Raw genomic sequence first — 19,593 nt, forward strand, 5'->3', positions numbered from 1 at the left:
AGTGCTGAATGATAGGAAAGACTGTGAAAATATCAGTCTTTTAATGGAATATCACAAAATGACATTTGCAAAGATGGGGCATTCGCTGCGGTAAGAGGATGTGCACCATCCATTCCTCATATTGTGCCCTTGCAATGCAGCTTCTGTGTGGACATTACATAACAGAAATACCCTCCTTCGCAGAAAAAATAACCATGGGAATATGGCTTTATTTGGAGAGAGGTGGGAACAGTCAAAGGCACCCTGTATTTTATGTGTAAAATACCATTAAAGGTATGAGAGAGCAGGCTAAACATTCGTCAAGCAATTTTCCAGAATGTATGCTGTAATATAAATTGATACAATTTGTGTTACATAAGTTGCTGTCAAAAGGAATTGCAAAAAGCTTTCAGGTTGAGGTTTTTAATTGGTGGATTTATTAACATTTTAAAGCATGACTACTTGCTGCATTTTTTTCTAATCTTTATATTAATTGATTGCATCTGCTTCTAGAAAACTGGTCTCTGATGTCATTTCATTTGAACTGAGTGAAGTCAGTAAAGTGAGAATAAGGAGGCATTTCTCTTCTTCAACTTCTAGTGCAGTCAGCTGCCCGTATTCAGAGATGAACTTGAACAAAGAAAGCCTCTTACCTGACCGGTTGAGTGGGGAGATGCCTACAGCCAGTCCTGTCCCCAGAAACAGAAAAGTGGAAGCAAGTGAAAGATCCACCTCTCCTGTTACCAAGTAATTACGATTGAAGTGATGTCCATGACTAACAGCAGTACTTTATTTCAGTGTTCTGTGACGTAGTTTGTAGTCGTGTAATGGCTGAATGGTTTCAGAAAGGCCTGCCTCTTTATCTACATTTTCATTTACAGGGAAGAAATGGTTTCATCACTGCTTATTGAAAAGGTCACCGAGCTGTCAAAGACTGATACTGATTTTACTGTGTATGATTTAACAAGAGTTTGGGTTTCATCTTCAGTGTAACTGTCTAGACTACTGAGTGGTTAGTAAATTCCAAATCCATTGGAATTTAAAATGGATTGTTTGCCAGTTGGTTTCACTTAAGCAAATTATTTATTTATGTTTCTTTTGTTTGCTGGGGTGGCGTTACTGACGTGACTGTAAACTAATGTTGCTCTTTGAAGAATAGACATTATAAATTCTGTCGTTATTGTAGGAGTGGGGAATCAAATTACTGGGAGTGAGTTTTGCAAGAATGATGCTAAAGTCTGTAGCTGAAGCTTCTAGCAGAAGCACTGAGAAAAACCAAAGGGATGTGATACCAAGATGGTGATTTTCAGATTATTATTATTTTCTGTCACAAGTTGTGGACAACTAACTCCTGTCCTTGTTTTGGGCTGTGGGGATACATAGAGAATTTAAGAAGGAAAGGAAAAGAAGAGAGGCTTTCCATTCTTTTCAAGGGCTACATTAACATACACGTGAAAATGTGAACGTTTGTAGTGAAGATTTCCAGTTCCCACTGTAATGACCACGTATTTTCAATAGATGATATTTTAAATGACATTCTCAGAAACAGTTTCAGCTTCATGCTTTAAAAACCAAAACAGCAGTTGTCAGAGTGGTTCGATTGTTCTTATAGATGTAGGGTTGTGGAAAACTGAAGTGACTTAATTACCCTCTGACAGGTAGCCCGGGTACCGCCCCAGTGAAGCTAGTAACAGTTTGAGCAGTGTTCTTTGTGGCAGGGACTGTGTGAAGTGCTACTTTTTTCATTGTCCCAATTAAGAGACTGCATAACGTTTTTAAAGGGTCCTGGCTGCACAGCGGTATATCATGGAAGGGAGAGAAGGCATAGGAGGAAAATGATACTTCAAAGTTTACTTGTGTAACAAATATTTGTAGTGGATAGCTTATTATCAAAAATAACATTAGGCAAATTCTGTTCCTGTTGAATTGCCTAAACATTTTACTTTAATTTCACGGGGAAGAGAGTTCTGTATTGTGATTTCTGAAGATCCCAGGTATACAATTTTGTTGGTGGCAAGTAAAAAACTTCTGTGCATTTCTTACAACAAGCAAACAAAAACTTTGTATATCTTAAATTACACTAATGACTCTTGACCCATAGAGAAAATAAGTTGAACAACAACTCAGCTGCTTGCAGTTTTAAACATTTTGTTAATTTCTTTTAAACAGTGACAGAAAATGTCCCAGCCCTGGTCACGTAGGTATCAAATCTTCAGCTCACAATCGATCGTCTGGGAAAACTGTACCAGAAACAACTAAGCAGGAAGATGCAGAAAGTAAATCTCCTTGCAAGAAGCCCCTGTTATATGATGTGAAAGAAAAGAAGGCACCTGGGTAACTATCAGTTCCTTTCAAAGTACGGGTTGTTTGGAGTCGGTCAGTTTACAATGCAACTTACCGGCCAATGCAGTACAGCGATTTGTCCATGGAACTCTTGGAAGCAGTGGGGAAGGAGGTGGAAGTTCTTCAGCTGTCTTTATATTAGAAATAGGGGGGAAGGGAGGTTCACAGTGTATTTAAGAAATAAGAAATGCATATCAGAGAGTAGAGGAAAAATACTACAAGACAAATTATTGGAAGTTGAGATCCTTCTTCTCTACCTCTGTGTACAGATACGTTATTATATATGTACAAATATGTACATACATATAAAAATGAAAAGTAATTCCTTAACTCTCAGGATTTGGAGTATCTTTTTGACAGAAAACGGCATGAGATAGTTTCCAAGCTTGCACTGGAAAATAATATTTATGCTATAAAAAGGCTATCTTTGAAACTAAAAAGATACAATTCAGTGTTTTCATGCGGATATGTGAGGCAGTAGGGTTCCCTACATTTTTAATTAGTTACAGTATCAGTGCATTATTTTATTGGTTATTTTCATACAGAAATAGAAGACACCCTGGAACAAGAAGTGTCATTTGTTGTATATTTACATCAGCTATATTATCATGTGTTCATAATATATGAACTGTAAGTGTTAGCAATAACAGTGTCTTGAGAGACTTTGGAGAGTTAGTATTATACGGTAAATACCTCACAGTAAAGCTGATGATTGAAACGTAACTGTTTTATTAAGAATCAGTTGAATCCTCTGAAACTCCTCTGCAAGATTTTTTTTTAAAACTTTTTTTTCAAATTGGGTTAACCAAATCTGGCAGTGCTTTATGATTTCCCTTCCTTTTTCCGGTAGATTTTTTTTTTCTTCTCTGAACTATTATTAATTGTTTCCTTTATTGCAAAAACCTAGGCTAAATAAAAAAATAAAATCTAATGTGTAGCTTTTTGCATCTTTTAAAATTGGTCAGCTTTTCTTTAGAACATTCTTTCACGTTATTTCAGTCAGGTGATATTGTTCAAGTTATGTTGAAAAAGATCTAGTAGGAGCATCAAGCAGTATTGGTATAGTTTGCATACCACAAATAAACAGCATTCACTAGTCATACTCAAGTGAATTTAAACAGCAAAAAAAGACAGAAGACTGTTTCATGTGTAGTTTTGAAATAACCTGTGTTAAATAAGAGTTGTCATTCATCACTTCAACCATAGCTGTAGTAAATGCATCTTTTTTTAGAAATAAACTTTGACTTTACAGACTATCTCTTAAAATCAATTGAAGTACAATTTTTTTCATCTTTCTTTTTTTTTAGATGGTGTTATCTTTAAGAAGACCTAAAATAACCAATACGTGTGTTATCTGTTCACTGCATTTAGTCATTTTCATTAAGATAATAACAGCCTCATGCCCACTTTGGGCTACCCAGAGGCTTTGCAGTTTGTATTTGAACTGTTTGAATACACTGATGACTATCTGCATTTTATCATCTAGCTTTCCACATTCTTTATGTATCCAGCATAGTCAGAGAGGACTTTTAGTTGAATAAACTTCCTTTGAAAAAGGCATGAAAAATAGCGTTCACAACATTAGGTATATATGAACTGCTAGAGTTATAAAATATTGAGCATCTGGTTATTGCAATACCCAGTGGGTCTTTTTAGATGTGTATTCAAAGTACACATGCATAATTGACGGCATAGATACATATACTTGTGTGCTCTTTAGCTGCTGAGCTTGTAGTGTGCATTTAATTGTTTGACTTCAGTACAGTTGTGTATACCTTCATATTCCAGGTAATCTTTTGTTTCATAGAAGTCCTTGATTGAGGAACAAACCACATACAAAGCCAACCGTGAGATTTATTTTGTTGTGTTAAATCTAAGTGGTACTCAGCTAATCTCCAGTTCCACTTACTCCTTGTCTTTCTTTTTTAACTAGTAAGAGGGTATCTGTGCATGCAAACAATTATACTAGAAAATTTTGGTTTGCAAAAATATGTGTGTAAAAACTGCAGTCTGTCCCTCTGGAATGTTCCTGAGATTCAAATTCAAGATAAAAATTACATGCCTACAGCATATTAAATTTTAATTTGAAAGTATCTTTATACTATCTTCAGAGTAGCAAAAGAATGTCACTGTAATAGGAATTCCACTCTGGAAATATTTACAATGAAGGAAGGTGAACACTCAGGCTTGGGAATCAAATGGTACTACCTCTTAAAAGAAAATTCAATTTGTCTTGCAACCCCTTCCCCAAAACCTTCAATTCATGATACTGTCTTGTATTTAACTAGTGAGATAAAATTTCTGGATGTATGTTGCTGTGAAAATTGTCCTCAAGAAAATATGAAGATACATGTTTCCTCACAGGTTTTGGTGATCTCTCTTCCTTATGTTGAATTACAGTAATCATTTACTTGGCTTTGGAATTAATTGCACTACTTTGTAGCATCTTACTTTAGAAGTTTTCTCTGTGTGTGGAGGTTAGGAAAGTAGTTTTTAAGTAAATAAATGCAGGTGATATTTCTGAGGAAGATACTGTGGAGAAGTCCTTTGTGGCACAAGAAGGCATGCCTGCTGTATGCATTCCACTGGCATTGCTTGTCATACCATTATTATTTGTGTCCTACCGTACTACAAAGGCTGGATTTTCCGATTTGTTGTGTTCATTTTGCACCATTAATAGTGTGTTAAATATATTTCTGTTGATATCAGTGAACTTGCAGCTCCTAGCTGATTTATTCCCAAATGCTTACTTGCATTTAATAGTATAAATAGTATTTAATATGTAAATTGTATTTAATAGTATAAATGTAAACAATGGGATTAAACAGGTCTGTTTCTTCTGTGGATTTTTGTTTTGAGGTTAGCTAACTAGTTTGGCTTTTTATTTGTGTTTGGGACAATTGTAAAGGGGTTCTTGTTGACTGCTTCTCTGGTAGATAGTAAAGCAGGAGTTCACGTAGTGGGCTTTCTTGTAGTCTTGACTTTGAGTTAATCATTCTGTCTGGTGCCTATTTTTAGCAAATGTTCATTATGTACTTAGTATCTCTTGAGAGCTCTGCATCTGTGATGGTTTAGTAAGAATTGGCCAAAGTGTTCTCAAGTCTTAAAAGCAGAAGGAAATAAATACACACATAATGTCAGCAAGTTCATATAAGCTTCATTTCTGTAAAAAACCAGGCTGGAAATACCTTCTGAAGGCAGAGTTTGCAGAGTTTCCCAGGGGCTGACTTCAAGATGCAAATAACACCCACCCTCCTTTGAGAAGTTCTCTTATTTCCACTTCTCTTGCCCCATTTTTCTCAATAGCGGGAAGGCGTTCCCTCTTTGCAAATGTTTGGGCTGGCAAAGCTGAGGGAGCAGCCACGGGCAGCAGGCAAAGAGCGGCTCTTTTAGCTGGATAAGAAGTAATGCAAAAACAGTAACAAAAGAATACAGGTATTTTCAGTGGGATCGTTAACAGCTGCACAACAGTGTGTCAGTATAGTACAGGAGTTGGAGTGGGGTGGAGGTGGAGGTTGGGCAGAGAAAAAGGAGTAGATGTTGTTTCAGACAGCTCCAGAAAACGGCCTGGATAACCAGGAAGGCTTTGTAGGAGATGCAGCTATGTATGTGTTCTTCACTCTTCCCATCTTTTGCTGTGGACACATCCACTGCCTTCATTTGTATATTTTCCAGTTTCAGTTATGAAGTCAAGTGTGTTGATACGAGTTATGTAATCTTAGTTTACACTACTCTTGAGCCTTCATTGCGAAATGCATGTCAGTAGTCATGCCATCTGTGTAAGTCAGAAATTAGATTCTCTCATTTTTTTATTTTATGATGATACAACATCCTTTGTGTGGGAATCCTGATGTGTTAATAGCATTGTTAGCAAGGGATGTCATCATGCTTAGTGATTTTTATGATGTATTAATAAAAAATGAACATCTTATTTTCCTCAGTGGAGTACTACAAACAAAGGACTCCATAAAGAACAAAGAGTGTGAAGAAGAGGAGACAGAAAATAAGCTGCTCATTTCAAATGAAATTAAAGGTAAATTGGCAGTACTTCATTTGTTTCATATTAAAGTCTGCAGAACTAAAGAAGTGTGATATTCCTTGAAATTCTTCATGAAACTGCATTGCAGCGTATTTTCCGCATTCACTATTTGTGTCCAAAAATTTCTTGACATCAACACTTTTACCACTGTGTTTCTTTATCTTGTAATCATCAAAGGCTTTGCCAAGAACTTTATCGCAGTTGTAAAGATGAGTGCAAAATGAATACTGGTATAAAAAGTTTCATTTCAGGAACGTTTTTCCACTGACTTCTAAAAATAGGTAGTTAAACCAGTCTGAGATGTGAAGGTACAATGTTTACTTATTTCTTCAAAAGCGTATTGAAAGAAAGTTGAAGTATTTACACATAGAATCGTAGAATCATAGAATCATTAAGGTTGGAAAAGACCTAAGATCATCGAGTCCAACCATCGACCCAACACCACCATGCCCATTAAACCATGTGGGTTTATTTACATTACAGGCATAATGCAAAGTTAAGGTGACTTAACTCAACCCAACCTCAGTCTGTTGTGCAGTCTGATACTTTCCAGCAGCCCATATGCAGAACGGGCCCTTTCTTTTTCATGAGTGTTACAGAGGGATGGTTAAAATTTTTACTTCCCTGAAAAACTGGAGACAGTCCAGTGGAGGGCCACCAAGATGATTAGGTGGTTGAAGGACTTGACATATAAAGAAAGGTTGAAGGAATTCAGGAAGGGAAGGCTTGGCAGAATCTAGTTACAGTCCTCCAGTAACTAAAAGGTAGTTATAGAGAAGATGGAGGTACCCTCTCCTCCAGGATGCACAGTGGTGGGGAAAAAAGGGAATAGGCACAAGTTGCTTCAGGGGAAATTCTGTCTGAATATAAGGAAGAAGCTTCTCACCATGAGAACAATTGGAATAGGCTGCCCAGAAAAGAGGTGTAATCTGCCTTGCTGGAAATACTTAGGACTTGGGTTGACAGGGCCCTGGATAACTTAGTCTAATGCCCTGCTTTTAACAGAAGGTTGCATCATAGAGTCTCCAAAGGTCCCTTCCAACATGGACTTTTCTTTGGTTCAGTGCTTCTGTGTGGTTGTGTGTACTGCTGTGTCAAAACTCTTGGCTGTTCACTGATCCAGTTGGACAGATTGAGGTAGCTGTTCATTATTCATTTTTATCCTCATTGTTTAGAAAGAATACAGCACAAATCCAGAATGTCAGTGTCTTACATTTGATAATTATTTTGCGTGTGTGAAACTTAGTATGTCAGGCTAGTTATTGGACTGAGTCAGTGCATTGTTTCAGTGCAGCTTTTGCGGCAATAATTTTATTAACTCATGCAAGTTCAATGAGAAGCTAAATGTCTTAATTTCATCATTTAATTCCCTAAAATTTTAGATTTTTTTCTTCAGCAATTTGTTGTGCAGCACAAAATTTGTAAGGCTTTCATCAAAAATCTTGAGACTTGAGTAAGTGTGGTTCTTTAAGGGCTACGTTTCTTACCTTTTAAGTGAGCTCATTCTTGTAATACCCAAGAAATCCTTTGAGACTAGTAGAGCATTGCATAAAGATAAAATTAAGGTAGTGTTTTATTTTTAATTATTAACCTCTGTTACAGTTCTTAAAACATCATTTGTCTGCCAGCGCTTTTAAAATAGATCGAAGAGGCACTCTGAAGTGCGTGTGAAGTACAAAAGTTTCCATCTATTAGAAAAGCTGTGCAAAAGGTGTAAAAAATCCAGCTTGTTACGGTGTTTTGAAACATGATATAGTTCAGAATTCTGGAGAAAATGAAGCATTAAAAGAAGAATCTCTCTAAAGCAGATGAAAGAAAGAGGTTTTGGTCATTTGAAGTATTCTGTTTCAGCAGAATGGAAACACTGTTTTGATGTTGACTTTGCATTATATAGCACAATACAAAAAAATGAAAATCAAATAGTTTGGAGCATTTTTAAATTGTCTGCAATTCTCTTTTCATTCTAAGAAAACTGGCCTGATTTTGTGAAGCATTTTGGCAGAACTGACTATTTGGATACAAAGTTTCACCAACAAGCTCTGCTTACTAGGATACATTTCTGTGTAGGGTCTTGCATAATTAGATTTATAAAACTAGAACACTTTCTTACATTATTGTTGAACAGTTATCCTTTCTGCCTCCTTTTTATACACATAATTTTGTGCCATTATTAGTTTAAATGTGCCCTAATACTTAATCTTTAGGATGAAAATGGATCATTGAGTTCTTGCTATCATAGTCATGGAAAGCTCAAGCTAAAATAATTGCAGTTGTGCAGACTTTTGTGGACTGTGACTGCTGGTACCTGTGCTTGTTGCCCTATTTTTTCTGCATTTCATTTACATTATTATTCTTCAACCTACTTTTGCCGTACTCACTTGACCAGTTCTCTAGTGATACTTTATAAAACATGTACTGCTATCTTCCCTTTTTTGGAGAAAGTTATCTGGAGCTAAAGAACTCCGCTGAAATCATGGCCCCTTCCTACTAGCTTTTTTTTACATACATAAATCCTGTGCTTAAAAACCTGCTACATGCTAGGAGCTAGAACATGCAGGAGGGAATGAGGAGTGTTAATGGTCTGTCATTAATGCCAGAAAGTGTTTGCCATTTAGCTTCTTTAAAACATTAGGTTATGTTTTGTTGGAAGGTAACTCACTAAGAAGATAGAGATGAACTAGGGAAGTCATGGTTCAGGGAGAGGGATAACAAGGTGGCATTAAGTATGAAGAAGAATGTAGAGGCAGGCAGGCTGATGCTGAAGCAAAATGTCAGCAGAGAAGAACAGTGGTCAGGGTTAAAAGTGTGAACTTACTGCATCTGGCTCTGCTATCTCGCGTGGAGTTGGCAAGCAGATTTTGTTTCTTCACTTACGTGGTTCAAGGAGCTCTTTGTGGCTCTGTGATGAAACTGGTTAACCCATGGTGCACCTCAAGTTACTGTTCTCCTAAATGTCCAAATTGAGACATAAATTGGAGTCTGCCTAGACATAAATTGTGGTCTACCTGGACTTCAGTAAAGCCTTTGACACTGTCTCCCACAGCATTCTCCTAGAGAAGCTGGCGGCTCACGGCTTAGACAGGTGCACTCTGCGCTGGGTCAAAAACTGGCTGGACGGCCGGGCCCAGAGAGTTGTGGTAAATGGAGTTCAATCCAGTTGGTGGCCGGTCACGAGCGGTGTTCCCCAGGGCTCGGTTTTGGGGCCGGTCTTGTTCAATATCTTTATCAATGATCTGGATGAGGGGATCGAGTGCACCCTCACTAAGTTTGCAGATGACACCAAGTTGGGCGGGAGTGTTGATCTGCTCGAGGGTAGGAAGGCTCTGCAGAGGGACCTGGACAGGCTGGATCGATGGGCCCAGGCCAACTGTATGAGATTCAACAAGTCCAAGTGCCGGGTCCTGCACTTTGGCCACAACAACCCCATGCAGCGCTACAGGCTTGGGGAAGAGTGGCTGGAAAGCTGCCTGGCGGAAAAGGAGCTGGGGGTGCTGGTTGACAGCCGGCTGAACATGAGCCGGCAGTGTGCCCAGGCGGCCAAGAAGGCCAACGGCATCCTGGCCTGTATGAGAACTCGTGTGGCCAGCAGGAGTAGGGAAGTGATGGTGCCCCTGTACTCGGCACTGGTGCGGCCGCACCTCGAATACTGTGTTCGGTTTTGGGCCCCTCACTACAAGAAGGACGTTGAGGTGCTGGAGCATGTCCAGAGAAGGGCAACGAAGCTGGTGAGGGGTCTGAAGAACAAGTCTTATGAGGAGCGGCTGAGGGAACTGGGGTTGTTTAGCCTGGAGGAAAGGAGGCTGAGGGGAGACCTCATCGCTCTCTACACCTACCTGAAAGGAGGTTGTAGCGAGGTGGATGTTGGTCTCTTCTCCCAAGTAACTGGCGATAGGACGAGAGGAAATGGCCTCAAGTTGCGCCAGGGGAGGTTTAGATTGGACATGAGGAAAAATTTCTTTACTGAAAGAGTGGTTAAACATTGGAACAGGCTGCCCAGGGCAGTGGTTGAGTCCCCATCCCTGGAAGTATTTAAAAGACGTGTAGATGAGGCGCTTAGGGACATGGTTTAGTGGGCATGGTGGTGTTGGGTTTCCGGTTGGACTCAATGATCTTAGAGGTCCTTTCCAACCTTAATGATTCTATGGTTCTATGATTCTGTGATTTTCTCTGGCCCACACAGATTACCTCTCTGGAAAGCAGGGCCTGCAGAGCGAGGGTAGGGAGAACTTTCAGATGTCTGGTATTACACACATAGATTGTAGCCAAAACTGTGCTTTGCACTGTCTTTTGCAAGAAGTTACCCACACTAAACCTAAACTTCCTTTTGTCAGGGCTGTGGTTATACCTGCTGCAGGGTTGGGGACTTTTTTTAATTTTCCTCCATCTAGTTGGGTAATCTGGCAGTTTACATGCTCCTTTTGTGCTGTTCATCTTACCCGTAAGGGAGATACGACACAGGCTGAGAAGCAGAGGCCTTTTTGCCCTCATCCTCAAAGGCATTAGGCACTGCATTCCTTTCCATATCAGTAAATAGAGGTCTTGAATGTGATTAGATGGAGTACAAGGTTTAGCGTTATGCAGTGTCACGTTAGTGAACTTAACTTTCTGCTAACTTCATTCATAACCCTCTGACCTGTGTTTGCTTGAAGTTTTCAAAAAAAACGATGCCCAGCATAGATTTTTCATTTGGAACTATGAGGATTTGACACAGCTGTAAACTATTGAAAGTAGAGACATATGGGATAGATGGGTAGCCTTAGCGGTCATTGCTGCTACTCACTATGCATGTACCTATATGCTCTTACATATACATATGTTTAAGCATGTGCGAAAATGGGAGTGCAATTTGCTTGGAATTTTCTTCACACGCTATTGTTATCTGCTATTTATGTTACAGTATCAATGTATTACATGTTTTGTGAATGGAAAACAAAAAAGATAGCTAAACACATTTTCAACTCTTAAGAGACCTTTTTTAAAAGGAAGAAATCAGGGGATAAGGATGGGAAGGGGATTCAAGAGAAAACGGGAAAGATACTATTCAGTAAAATAGGCTTTACATTCAGCATGCTTGCTGCCTTACAAGACTCTTTCCTTTCTCACTGAGATTTTTAGTAGTAGTAGAAGCTCGAAGGAACATTTGAAGAACAACAGTGAAGTGTAAACAGACATTTAGGGAACTCACTTCCGAGTGTAAGAGTATGATGACAGGAAAAAATTAAGGAGTGTATTTAAAAATTTAATCAGTGGGCTGACAATACTGACTAAATGGCTTACGAGTCAACTTCTGAATAATCGACATTGATATAAAATGAGGGTAAGTCTTGAAAGGAACAAAAATTTAGGCTAGAGGAGCAGAACAACACCAGCAAATGTAATCACATCCTATATTGGCCACATTATATATTCTAGACCAGTCCCACTGTGCTGGCAAAAATCTATAATAGGAATTTGTGCCCTAGTTGTTGGGCACAAATGTGTGAAAACTAGAACAGTAAGGATAGGGAGAACTGTGAATAATAGCAACTTCCCAAAAATGGAAATAGAATGGAGCTGTAATAGAAGTGAGTGATCCAAACAAAAACAGCACAGGGATTTGTGAGTGATTGCATGAAGTCATTAGTAAGAAATATTAGGCATAGGTTCTTTGTTGGCTGTTCCATTCAGAAATGAATTCCAGAGGTTTTCCACAATTTTACTTGGCAATTGGGAAGCATTCGGGCCTGAGTTCATAGCAGGCATGTTGCTTTTGCATTTGCAGTGGATCTAAATGAACATAGATGTCTTACGCAGTTTGGCATCATTTCAGGCATGCCTCTTCACTCTTTCCTCCTACACACATCTGCACCTGCTGCTGCTCTCCAGACAGCAGCAGCAACAGCAGCATGTGGCTGAAGCCATCCTCCCACTGGTACATTACCTTTGAGGCCAGTGGGATGGGAGCTCATTCCTTCCATAATGGATAAGTGAGATAAAAAGGGAAATGACCTTGTAAAAAACCCTATAGCAGCACGGAGGAGTTAAAGTCATTTTCCGAATAAAACATTCAGTTAACGTGGGAGCAGGGAATTTGCAGACATTTGCGTGTTTTCCTCAGAAGAACTGAAAAACATTTTGTTGTGGATGAGGCATAAATGTTGTGTGGGCTGGAACTGTACAACTGATTTAACTTAGAATTCTGTAGCAGTGCAGTGCTGCTTTTGATGAAGTTATAACAGCTCAACCCTGGAGTTAAGTTAGTTCTTGTACTACTGTACAACTATTAAATGTGGGTGCAATTTATTCTATCAAAGTATTTAAAATTATTTGACCTGTGGCATGGCATACCAACAGTTGTGTTGGCATAGAATCGTGTTGTGTTGGAAGAGACTTTTTCCGTGTAAGCGTAGTTACATTTATATAGAGCCAATATAATTACAGTCATACTAGTGGAAAAACAGTCATGGTACTCCTCTAATTCTGGTGTACGCAAAACTGTACAGCTTGTGTAGGGAGGCCCAGATATATATCAATAGAAACGAACATGCTTTTGCTGTGACTGATCTTATCCCTGACTGAGGGATTTAATGCTTGTTTGTTGCTTCCTGTTGTTGAAGATGTTGAAGAACCCAACACACAGAGGCCTCTTTCTCAACCACTTACTGTGTCTTCCAAGTTGCAAATCCCTGGCCTTCCCTTGCGCTGGGAACAGCAGAGCAAGCTCCTTCCAAGTGTAGCTGGGATCCCAGCCAGTAAAGTTTCTAAGTGGAGTACAGATGAGGTAGGTTTCCCCTGTACCTTCTATCTCACTGCCGCTGCCCTTGAAGTCTTGGTTGATTCAGAGCTTTAGATTAGCCCCATACATTAACAATAATGCATTAGTACTCAAGAGGATTAGAGTGAGCCAGACCTAATGTGAAAGGCCCCCAGAATGCCCATTCAGCTGCCATCCAGCCCTGGGAGCAGCAAGTATTAATTCATATGTGTATAGATAGGTATAGATATAGATAAATCTGTACGTATGTATATATATTCACTGGGATTAAAAAGGGAAAGAAAAGTGCTAAACGTATGGCCCAGCAGATCAGATGCTCCAGGTCTGCACTAGTAACATCTAGCACCCACACAAACATTCTGGAGGAATGGTTTAGGGGTCAGAATGAACCAAGGAGCTATTCCTGGTGCATAGTTTGGATGTGCACACTGTTTTGGAGGGTGAGGATGTAGTGCAGAGAGGAACGGCAGGGATATGGTCAGGCCGTGACACCTGATTTCAAGATCAGAGCCCTGTCACTGTTCAAGTATGCAATAATGCTTAGACAGACAGGGTCTAGTCCCTGCTTTACTTTCGGAAGTAGCTATGACTGTCTATGCAGATTTCTGCAGCTGGGACAGTCAGATCTCCTCTAATCAGAGAAAAAAGAAGCATGAACTTTGAAAAAGGATTTGCTGATATCTGTGCTGTAAAGAATAAAGAAGAGGAAGGCAGCAGCCGTTTTGGTTTGTGAGAAGTGATTCACCGAGAGAAGATTCATGGTTCTGGATTTGCATGGATAGAATAACCTGAGTAATTTTGAGGGAATAGCCATATCCCACTCTTAGATGTCCTGTGGACAGGGGTGGCATGTGCTCTTTTAGTTTGCAGATTTTGTGAATCCTGTCCTTAAACACCCAGCTGCATGGCTCCGTGCACTTATAGAAGAAGGTGGGACACCTAATATGACGCTGTAAAAACAATAGCTAAAAAACTTTAATGATTGTCAACCTTTAAGACTATTTTGAGAAAACACAGGTCTTACTAAATCTTTTGTTGTATACTTTGGTGGCAGGTCTCTGAATTTATACGGAGTTTACCAGGATGTGAAGAACATGGCAAGGTGTTTAAAGATGAGGTGGGTGAATTTTATTTCAAAAAGACACAGAGTACAAAGCTCGGTGGAAAGATTAATTTTATGTCATCATTAAAAATACATATAAAGTAGTAGGATGAAGTGTATGTTTAAAGTCAGAAGCAGATGTATGGAAGATGAGGGTGGTTCTCAGGTCATGGAGTGGAAAGGAAGTAAAGAAGATAAAACTAGCGAAGTGTCAGCCAGCTCTCTCGTGCTTCTCTAGCTTTGTTACTGCAACTGAAATTATTTCGAACTAATGGTAGAAGAGGAGGAACTTTGTGATTTACTACTGTTCTCTCTTAACCTGGTTTGAGGACATTTATAAGTAAGTATGTTATTTTAGTTCTGCGGGATGTTAATAAGGAAAATAAAGCAGAGCAGTTGTTCAAGATAACCACCTTTTAAAACTCTTTGCATCTTGTCTGATTGCACTTAGCTCTTGATGCTCTTCCTCCTGATACAGCCGGTTTACGAATGTGATTTGAGTGAGCGGGAAGTGAGAAGATCTGAAGGCTTCTGATGAGGTTCAAAGGAGTGTGTACTCACTTTGTGAGCATGCCAGGCATGCATTTCTGGTATCTGAGAAGATTGTTGTGCCAAAGTTGTCATTAGGAAGTGATAGGGCTTTTAGGTACAATAGGCCTTTATAAGCTAGGTAGGCTTTTTCTTTTCTGCTCAGAGGTTTGTTACTCCTGTTAATGCTTAGTTTCAAGAAGGCTGGCTGATCACAGATTGCCAGAGTGAATAGTTCAGGTGCTTATCCCAGCCAGACCACCTGAATGGGCAGAGTCTGATACTGTAATATCCCAAGTCAGCCAGCCTTTCAAGTGCTGTGGTACTTAGACTTGAGAAGGCACCTCCTGAGGAAAATGCATACAGATGGCCCTGCTAATCTGCAACAAAAGTTTCCAAGCTGTGCTGTAGATTGTAATGACTGTTACAGTTGCATATCAAAGGACTGACAGGCTGCATCTCTGGGCATTTTGCACTTGCTTAGATGTTAGGCATTTTACAGTTGCAGCAGGTATGCAGGCCTAGATCATCCCCTATGTCACTTAGGGTGTCTCACCAATGAATTTAAGATCAATAAAAGCTGGCGTATTGCTAATCAGGTCAGCAGGTGGGAAGTGCCACGGAGATGGATGAATCCTGAACGCTTTCATTCTCAGAGGTGTAAGAAAATACTTCCCCTCTTCAGGATTCAGCCTCTCAGGCTTTGTCTGTGAGTAGTAAATTAAACCTCTCCCAGTGAGGCCAACCGGCATGGACTGGCTGGCATCAGTAGGTCTTTCAGTAGGTAGAAGGTGCTGGTTCAAAGCTCTGCTGTGGAAATGAACCCTCATCCTGCTTATATTAAGATGCTGCAAAAAGCTGGGCAACCCCACGTTCGCACACTTCTGGTTCTGAGCCCACCTAGTCTGGCTTTGTGCATGAAATGAGTAGAAAGTAATTGTGGTAACTGCATGATGCTGTTCTCACCGCAGTGTTCCTCAACTTACAGCGCTGGGGTGTACCTTGCAGGCTTCCTTTGCAGCGTGTCTGATTCAGAAAACTTGTCTTCTAGTCCTACAGAAACTTAATTACACTGTTTTTATCTCAAACTAGTATCTTTAAGCCTAAGCAGTGCTCCTGATTTGACCACAGTTGGCTTTTAGGCCTAGCTATCCTGCTTGTGTTACACTGAACACTTACTATAGGATACCTAAGTGACCTGAAGTTTACACAAGAATTGTTGGCCCCATTTAAGCCCTTGGAAGCGAGGGCCTTGTGGCTCTTCATGTTTGGATTTAGCACTCCTGCTGACAGAGCAATTTGCTTACAGGAGAATATTCACTTGTAACATTTATTAAAATAGCAACACTACAAAGCTGGCAGAAAAAATACTCAGTGTTTTGAAAAGTTGCGTTTGTGTCAAGGAGGCAGTTTTATGGCCTGTTTTTTATGTAAACAGCCTGGCCCCTGTCTACATCTGGGACCAAATTCGTTTTAATTTGCTATTTAATGAACAGAAAGGGGTGGCCTGTAGTTGGGAGGGAGATCCAGAAGCTGTCTTTTGGAGGTTTGCATAAAAGGAGTCGCTAAGATGTTAAAAAGCATTACTGTGCTGCAGTACAGTTGAATTCTACTTCATTTACCCATTTTACTTTACAATAGCTTTTACTTTATACTGTCAGTATGAAAATAAGAACCAGTTTGCTAAAAATTAGCCAGACAGTTGTTTTCAAGCAGAAAGAAGATCATCATCCTGTTCTTTCGGACTAGCTGATCTGTCTAAAAGGTTGAAATCAAAGCTATCCTGAAAGCATTTGAAAGTGTTAGTATTCAGCCATTCCTTTACACTGTCTGAAATTGCTGGGAATTTTCTTCTCATGTTTTCTGAAACATCTATACTGCTGCACTGTCAGACCTATTAATAGCTTTGTGTGTTTTTTCTTTTAAAGCAAATTGATGGAGAAGCATTTCTGCTAATGACCCAATCAGACATAGTCAAAATAATGAGCATTAAACTGGGACCAGCCCTAAAAATCTTTAATTCCATTCTGATGTTCAAAGCTGCAGAGAAAAACTCACACAATGAACTTTGAAGATAATGGAAAATGTGTACGAGCCAGCTTTCTCCACTGGAGCTCATGTTTTATTCAAAGCACAAAGACTCGCTAGAACTGTTGAGTAAGGACTCTCAGAAAGGAAGAAACGTACGTTCAGCACTGGTGGACTATTTATATTCTCCTAGAGCCAGTACACATCTGAATCGTTCTGGGACATGTTCGAGCTTTTGAGAAGGTACTGTGTAACAGCCGAGTCAGCTAGTCTTATTTACCAAACTAATGGCGCTAATTCTCCACGGATGGTTAGGATCCCTAACTTTCTCTGGACATCAAGAAAACCTTCATTAATTATTTATGCTGTACTATATAAGGAAACGTTAATATTTTCTACAAAATCTTGAATTCTACTTCATGTACCCATTTTACTTTTCAGAAGCCTTTACTTCATACTATCAAAATAAAAACTGATTAGCCAAAAATTAGGCTACAGGTAGCCAGATGAGACTGTTACGGCTAATATGTATTTGTGCCATAGTTTAAAAATGAAACACTTAATGCTACATACATGACACTTTATGCCACAGCATATAATTTTACAGATTATAAAACTGTCTGTTTGCTTGTAACAAAACAAAACAAACCTTGTTGGGGTTGAAATTATAATGCTTTTTTGATAACTGAATGTTTTTACTTTTGCACGATTACAAAAATGTTACGTGAGTTTTTCCACCAGCATCTTTAATGTATTCTACCAAAAGATCAGTATAGAGAAGGCTGCAACTGAAAAATAAAGTTTGACTTCATAGAGGACTTTTTGTTTATGGTGCACAATAGAGTCCCAGCCTTTTACATGGGAGCCTGCCACAGTCCTTCAGCACATGAAGGAAAAGACGTGTATTTTGAGGTAAGGATATTAGCAAAGAAGAAAATATATTCATTCATGTCTGCACATGCCAGTCTCCAGTGTAGTTACCACAACAGTGGAGAAAAATAGCGTGCTAAAGCTAGGACTGCTACTCTGGCTTCATATTCAACATAGGTTTGTTTTCCCAATGGTGGGAGAATTATTTCACCCATGACTGCCTAGTTGGAAAGTCTGATTTATAAATTAATAAGGCATAGGGGGAAAGACAAAGCATGGAGGAAAAGGAGACTTAAACGCATATGGTGCGTCGGCACATCCTAGGTGTAAAATGCATGCATTTCACTGGGTCATTAGCAGGCTGCAGATGCCACCAGCAGGTACTTAGGTGAGGCAACCTTCTTTCTTGGAGGATTATTATAACGATTTGTCAGGGAAAGTCGTTGCACTTGGTATATATACGTAAGATGTAAACCAGATGCACTTTAAATGGGAGAAAGCCTAGCTACCTGTATCCTGAGGACTGTTCCAGAATGTTAGTTTTGCAAGAAGAGAGAGAAGAGTTGGATCAAGATTCTTGGCAGCCCTCTTCTTAGCACTGCGGTGGGCAGTTGCTCAGCCTTTAGAGCTGAGAACAAACAGAGCATTTCCGTTGCACAGAGCTGGGAGAATTTTACATCTTCCCACAGATTTTGCTAGGCTGTTCTTTGGCTAGAGTTCCTTAAGATTTCAAGAACTCTCTGTGCTCCTTCCAGATCATGTAGGTGACTGGTACCTGCCATAATACGAGGTGAAACAGGGTCAGTATGAAGTAAGTTGCATTGCTCTGTTAATTTCTTTCCATAGCATTGCATAAATAATATTTTTACATTTTGTTCAATATTTGTACATTCAAATTGCACTCTTATTGTACTACAATACAAATAAAACCTGAACTGGAGCCGTCTGTTACATTTGTGTGTGCCCAGGATTCTCAGATGAACCCAGCTGTTCCCGAGGGTGGTGTGGAATAATTCCTCACTGTAGCTCAATATGGCCATGAGTTTAAAAGAGCAGCTTGGCTACTGCTGTCTGCCTTCTCCCTAAACACTTACTCCGAAGGCTCTGGCAGCAGCTGAAGTTGCCCATGCAGATCAGTAAAATGCCGAATTCTTCTGTTTACTTTCCTTCTGTCCTTCCATGTAGTTTTCCCTCACCCTCTGTCTCTCTCTTGTGTGCCAGCTCTGTAGCCTGCAGTGAGAACCAATGAAGAGATTTGCTGCTCGACAGAGATTACTTGGGGATGTTAGCAGCTCCCTGAATTTTTATATACGTACTTACAAAGTACTGTGGTTCAAGAAATGGATTTGAATTAATACCATTCACAAGATGTAGAATAAACCTCACTTAAATGATGCAGAGCCCAAATTTTATTCATACAGCTATCACTTACAACAGTGAGGACATGAATAATTCCTACTTTTGTATCCCGTGTGATGAGGTAGCAGGGTGTAGCCACCTCTGTTATGAAAACTACACGCAACAAATTCACTCGGAAACTAAAAACACTCAGGAGACCTACTGAATCTTTAAAATGGCAGTCGCTATTGTTTTGTATGTTGTGCTGGAGATGATAGCCCAGCCGTCACACAGGTAAAGGTTGTCCCCTGATTTCCATGGGAGCCACATGAAGAATCCAAAGACTTTAGAAAGCGAGTCTGGCCATTAAACGCAGCGATCTCCCCTCATACTGCAGGGTCTCCCACTGTGATCTCTGCATTGGAGTCACCTTTGCACAGCCAGGCTTTAACAAAACTTCTGTGGTCTTCCAGGCTGTGTGTTTAAGTGTTTAAAGAATCGCAGTGACCAGAAACGCTGCTTTGCCTACGTGGACATTTTTAGAACTGGTGGGAGATTGATCTCTTTAGTAGAATGCAGTGTTTTAATAAAAAGCCATTTTAACTTCTAATT

General features: G+C 39.7%; 1 protein-coding gene across 1 annotated transcript in view; it reads left to right on the forward strand.

Annotated features, from left to right (window-relative positions):
- Positions 1–17,549, forward strand: part of L3MBTL3 (l(3)mbt-like 3 (Drosophila)) — a 79,678-nt gene extending 62,129 nt beyond the window's left edge. Inside the window, exons 17-22 of the mRNA XM_009319037.1 lie at positions 580–726; positions 2,149–2,313; positions 6,264–6,355; positions 12,958–13,121; positions 14,170–14,232; positions 16,674–17,549. Of these exons, the coding sequence (XP_009317312.1) occupies positions 580–726; positions 2,149–2,313; positions 6,264–6,355; positions 12,958–13,121; positions 14,170–14,232; positions 16,674–16,817 (775 nt within the window). The 3' untranslated portion in view covers positions 16,818–17,549. The remainder of the gene's footprint in view (positions 1–579; positions 727–2,148; positions 2,314–6,263; positions 6,356–12,957; positions 13,122–14,169; positions 14,233–16,673) is intronic.
- The last annotated feature ends 2,044 nt before the right edge of the window (positions 17,550–19,593 follow it).

The sequence above is a fragment of the Pygoscelis adeliae genome, unplaced genomic scaffold, assembly GCF_000699105.1.
Source record: "Pygoscelis adeliae isolate BGI_AS28 unplaced genomic scaffold, ASM69910v1 Scaffold172, whole genome shotgun sequence".
Classification (NCBI taxonomy): Eukaryota; Metazoa; Chordata; class Aves; order Sphenisciformes; family Spheniscidae; genus Pygoscelis; species Pygoscelis adeliae.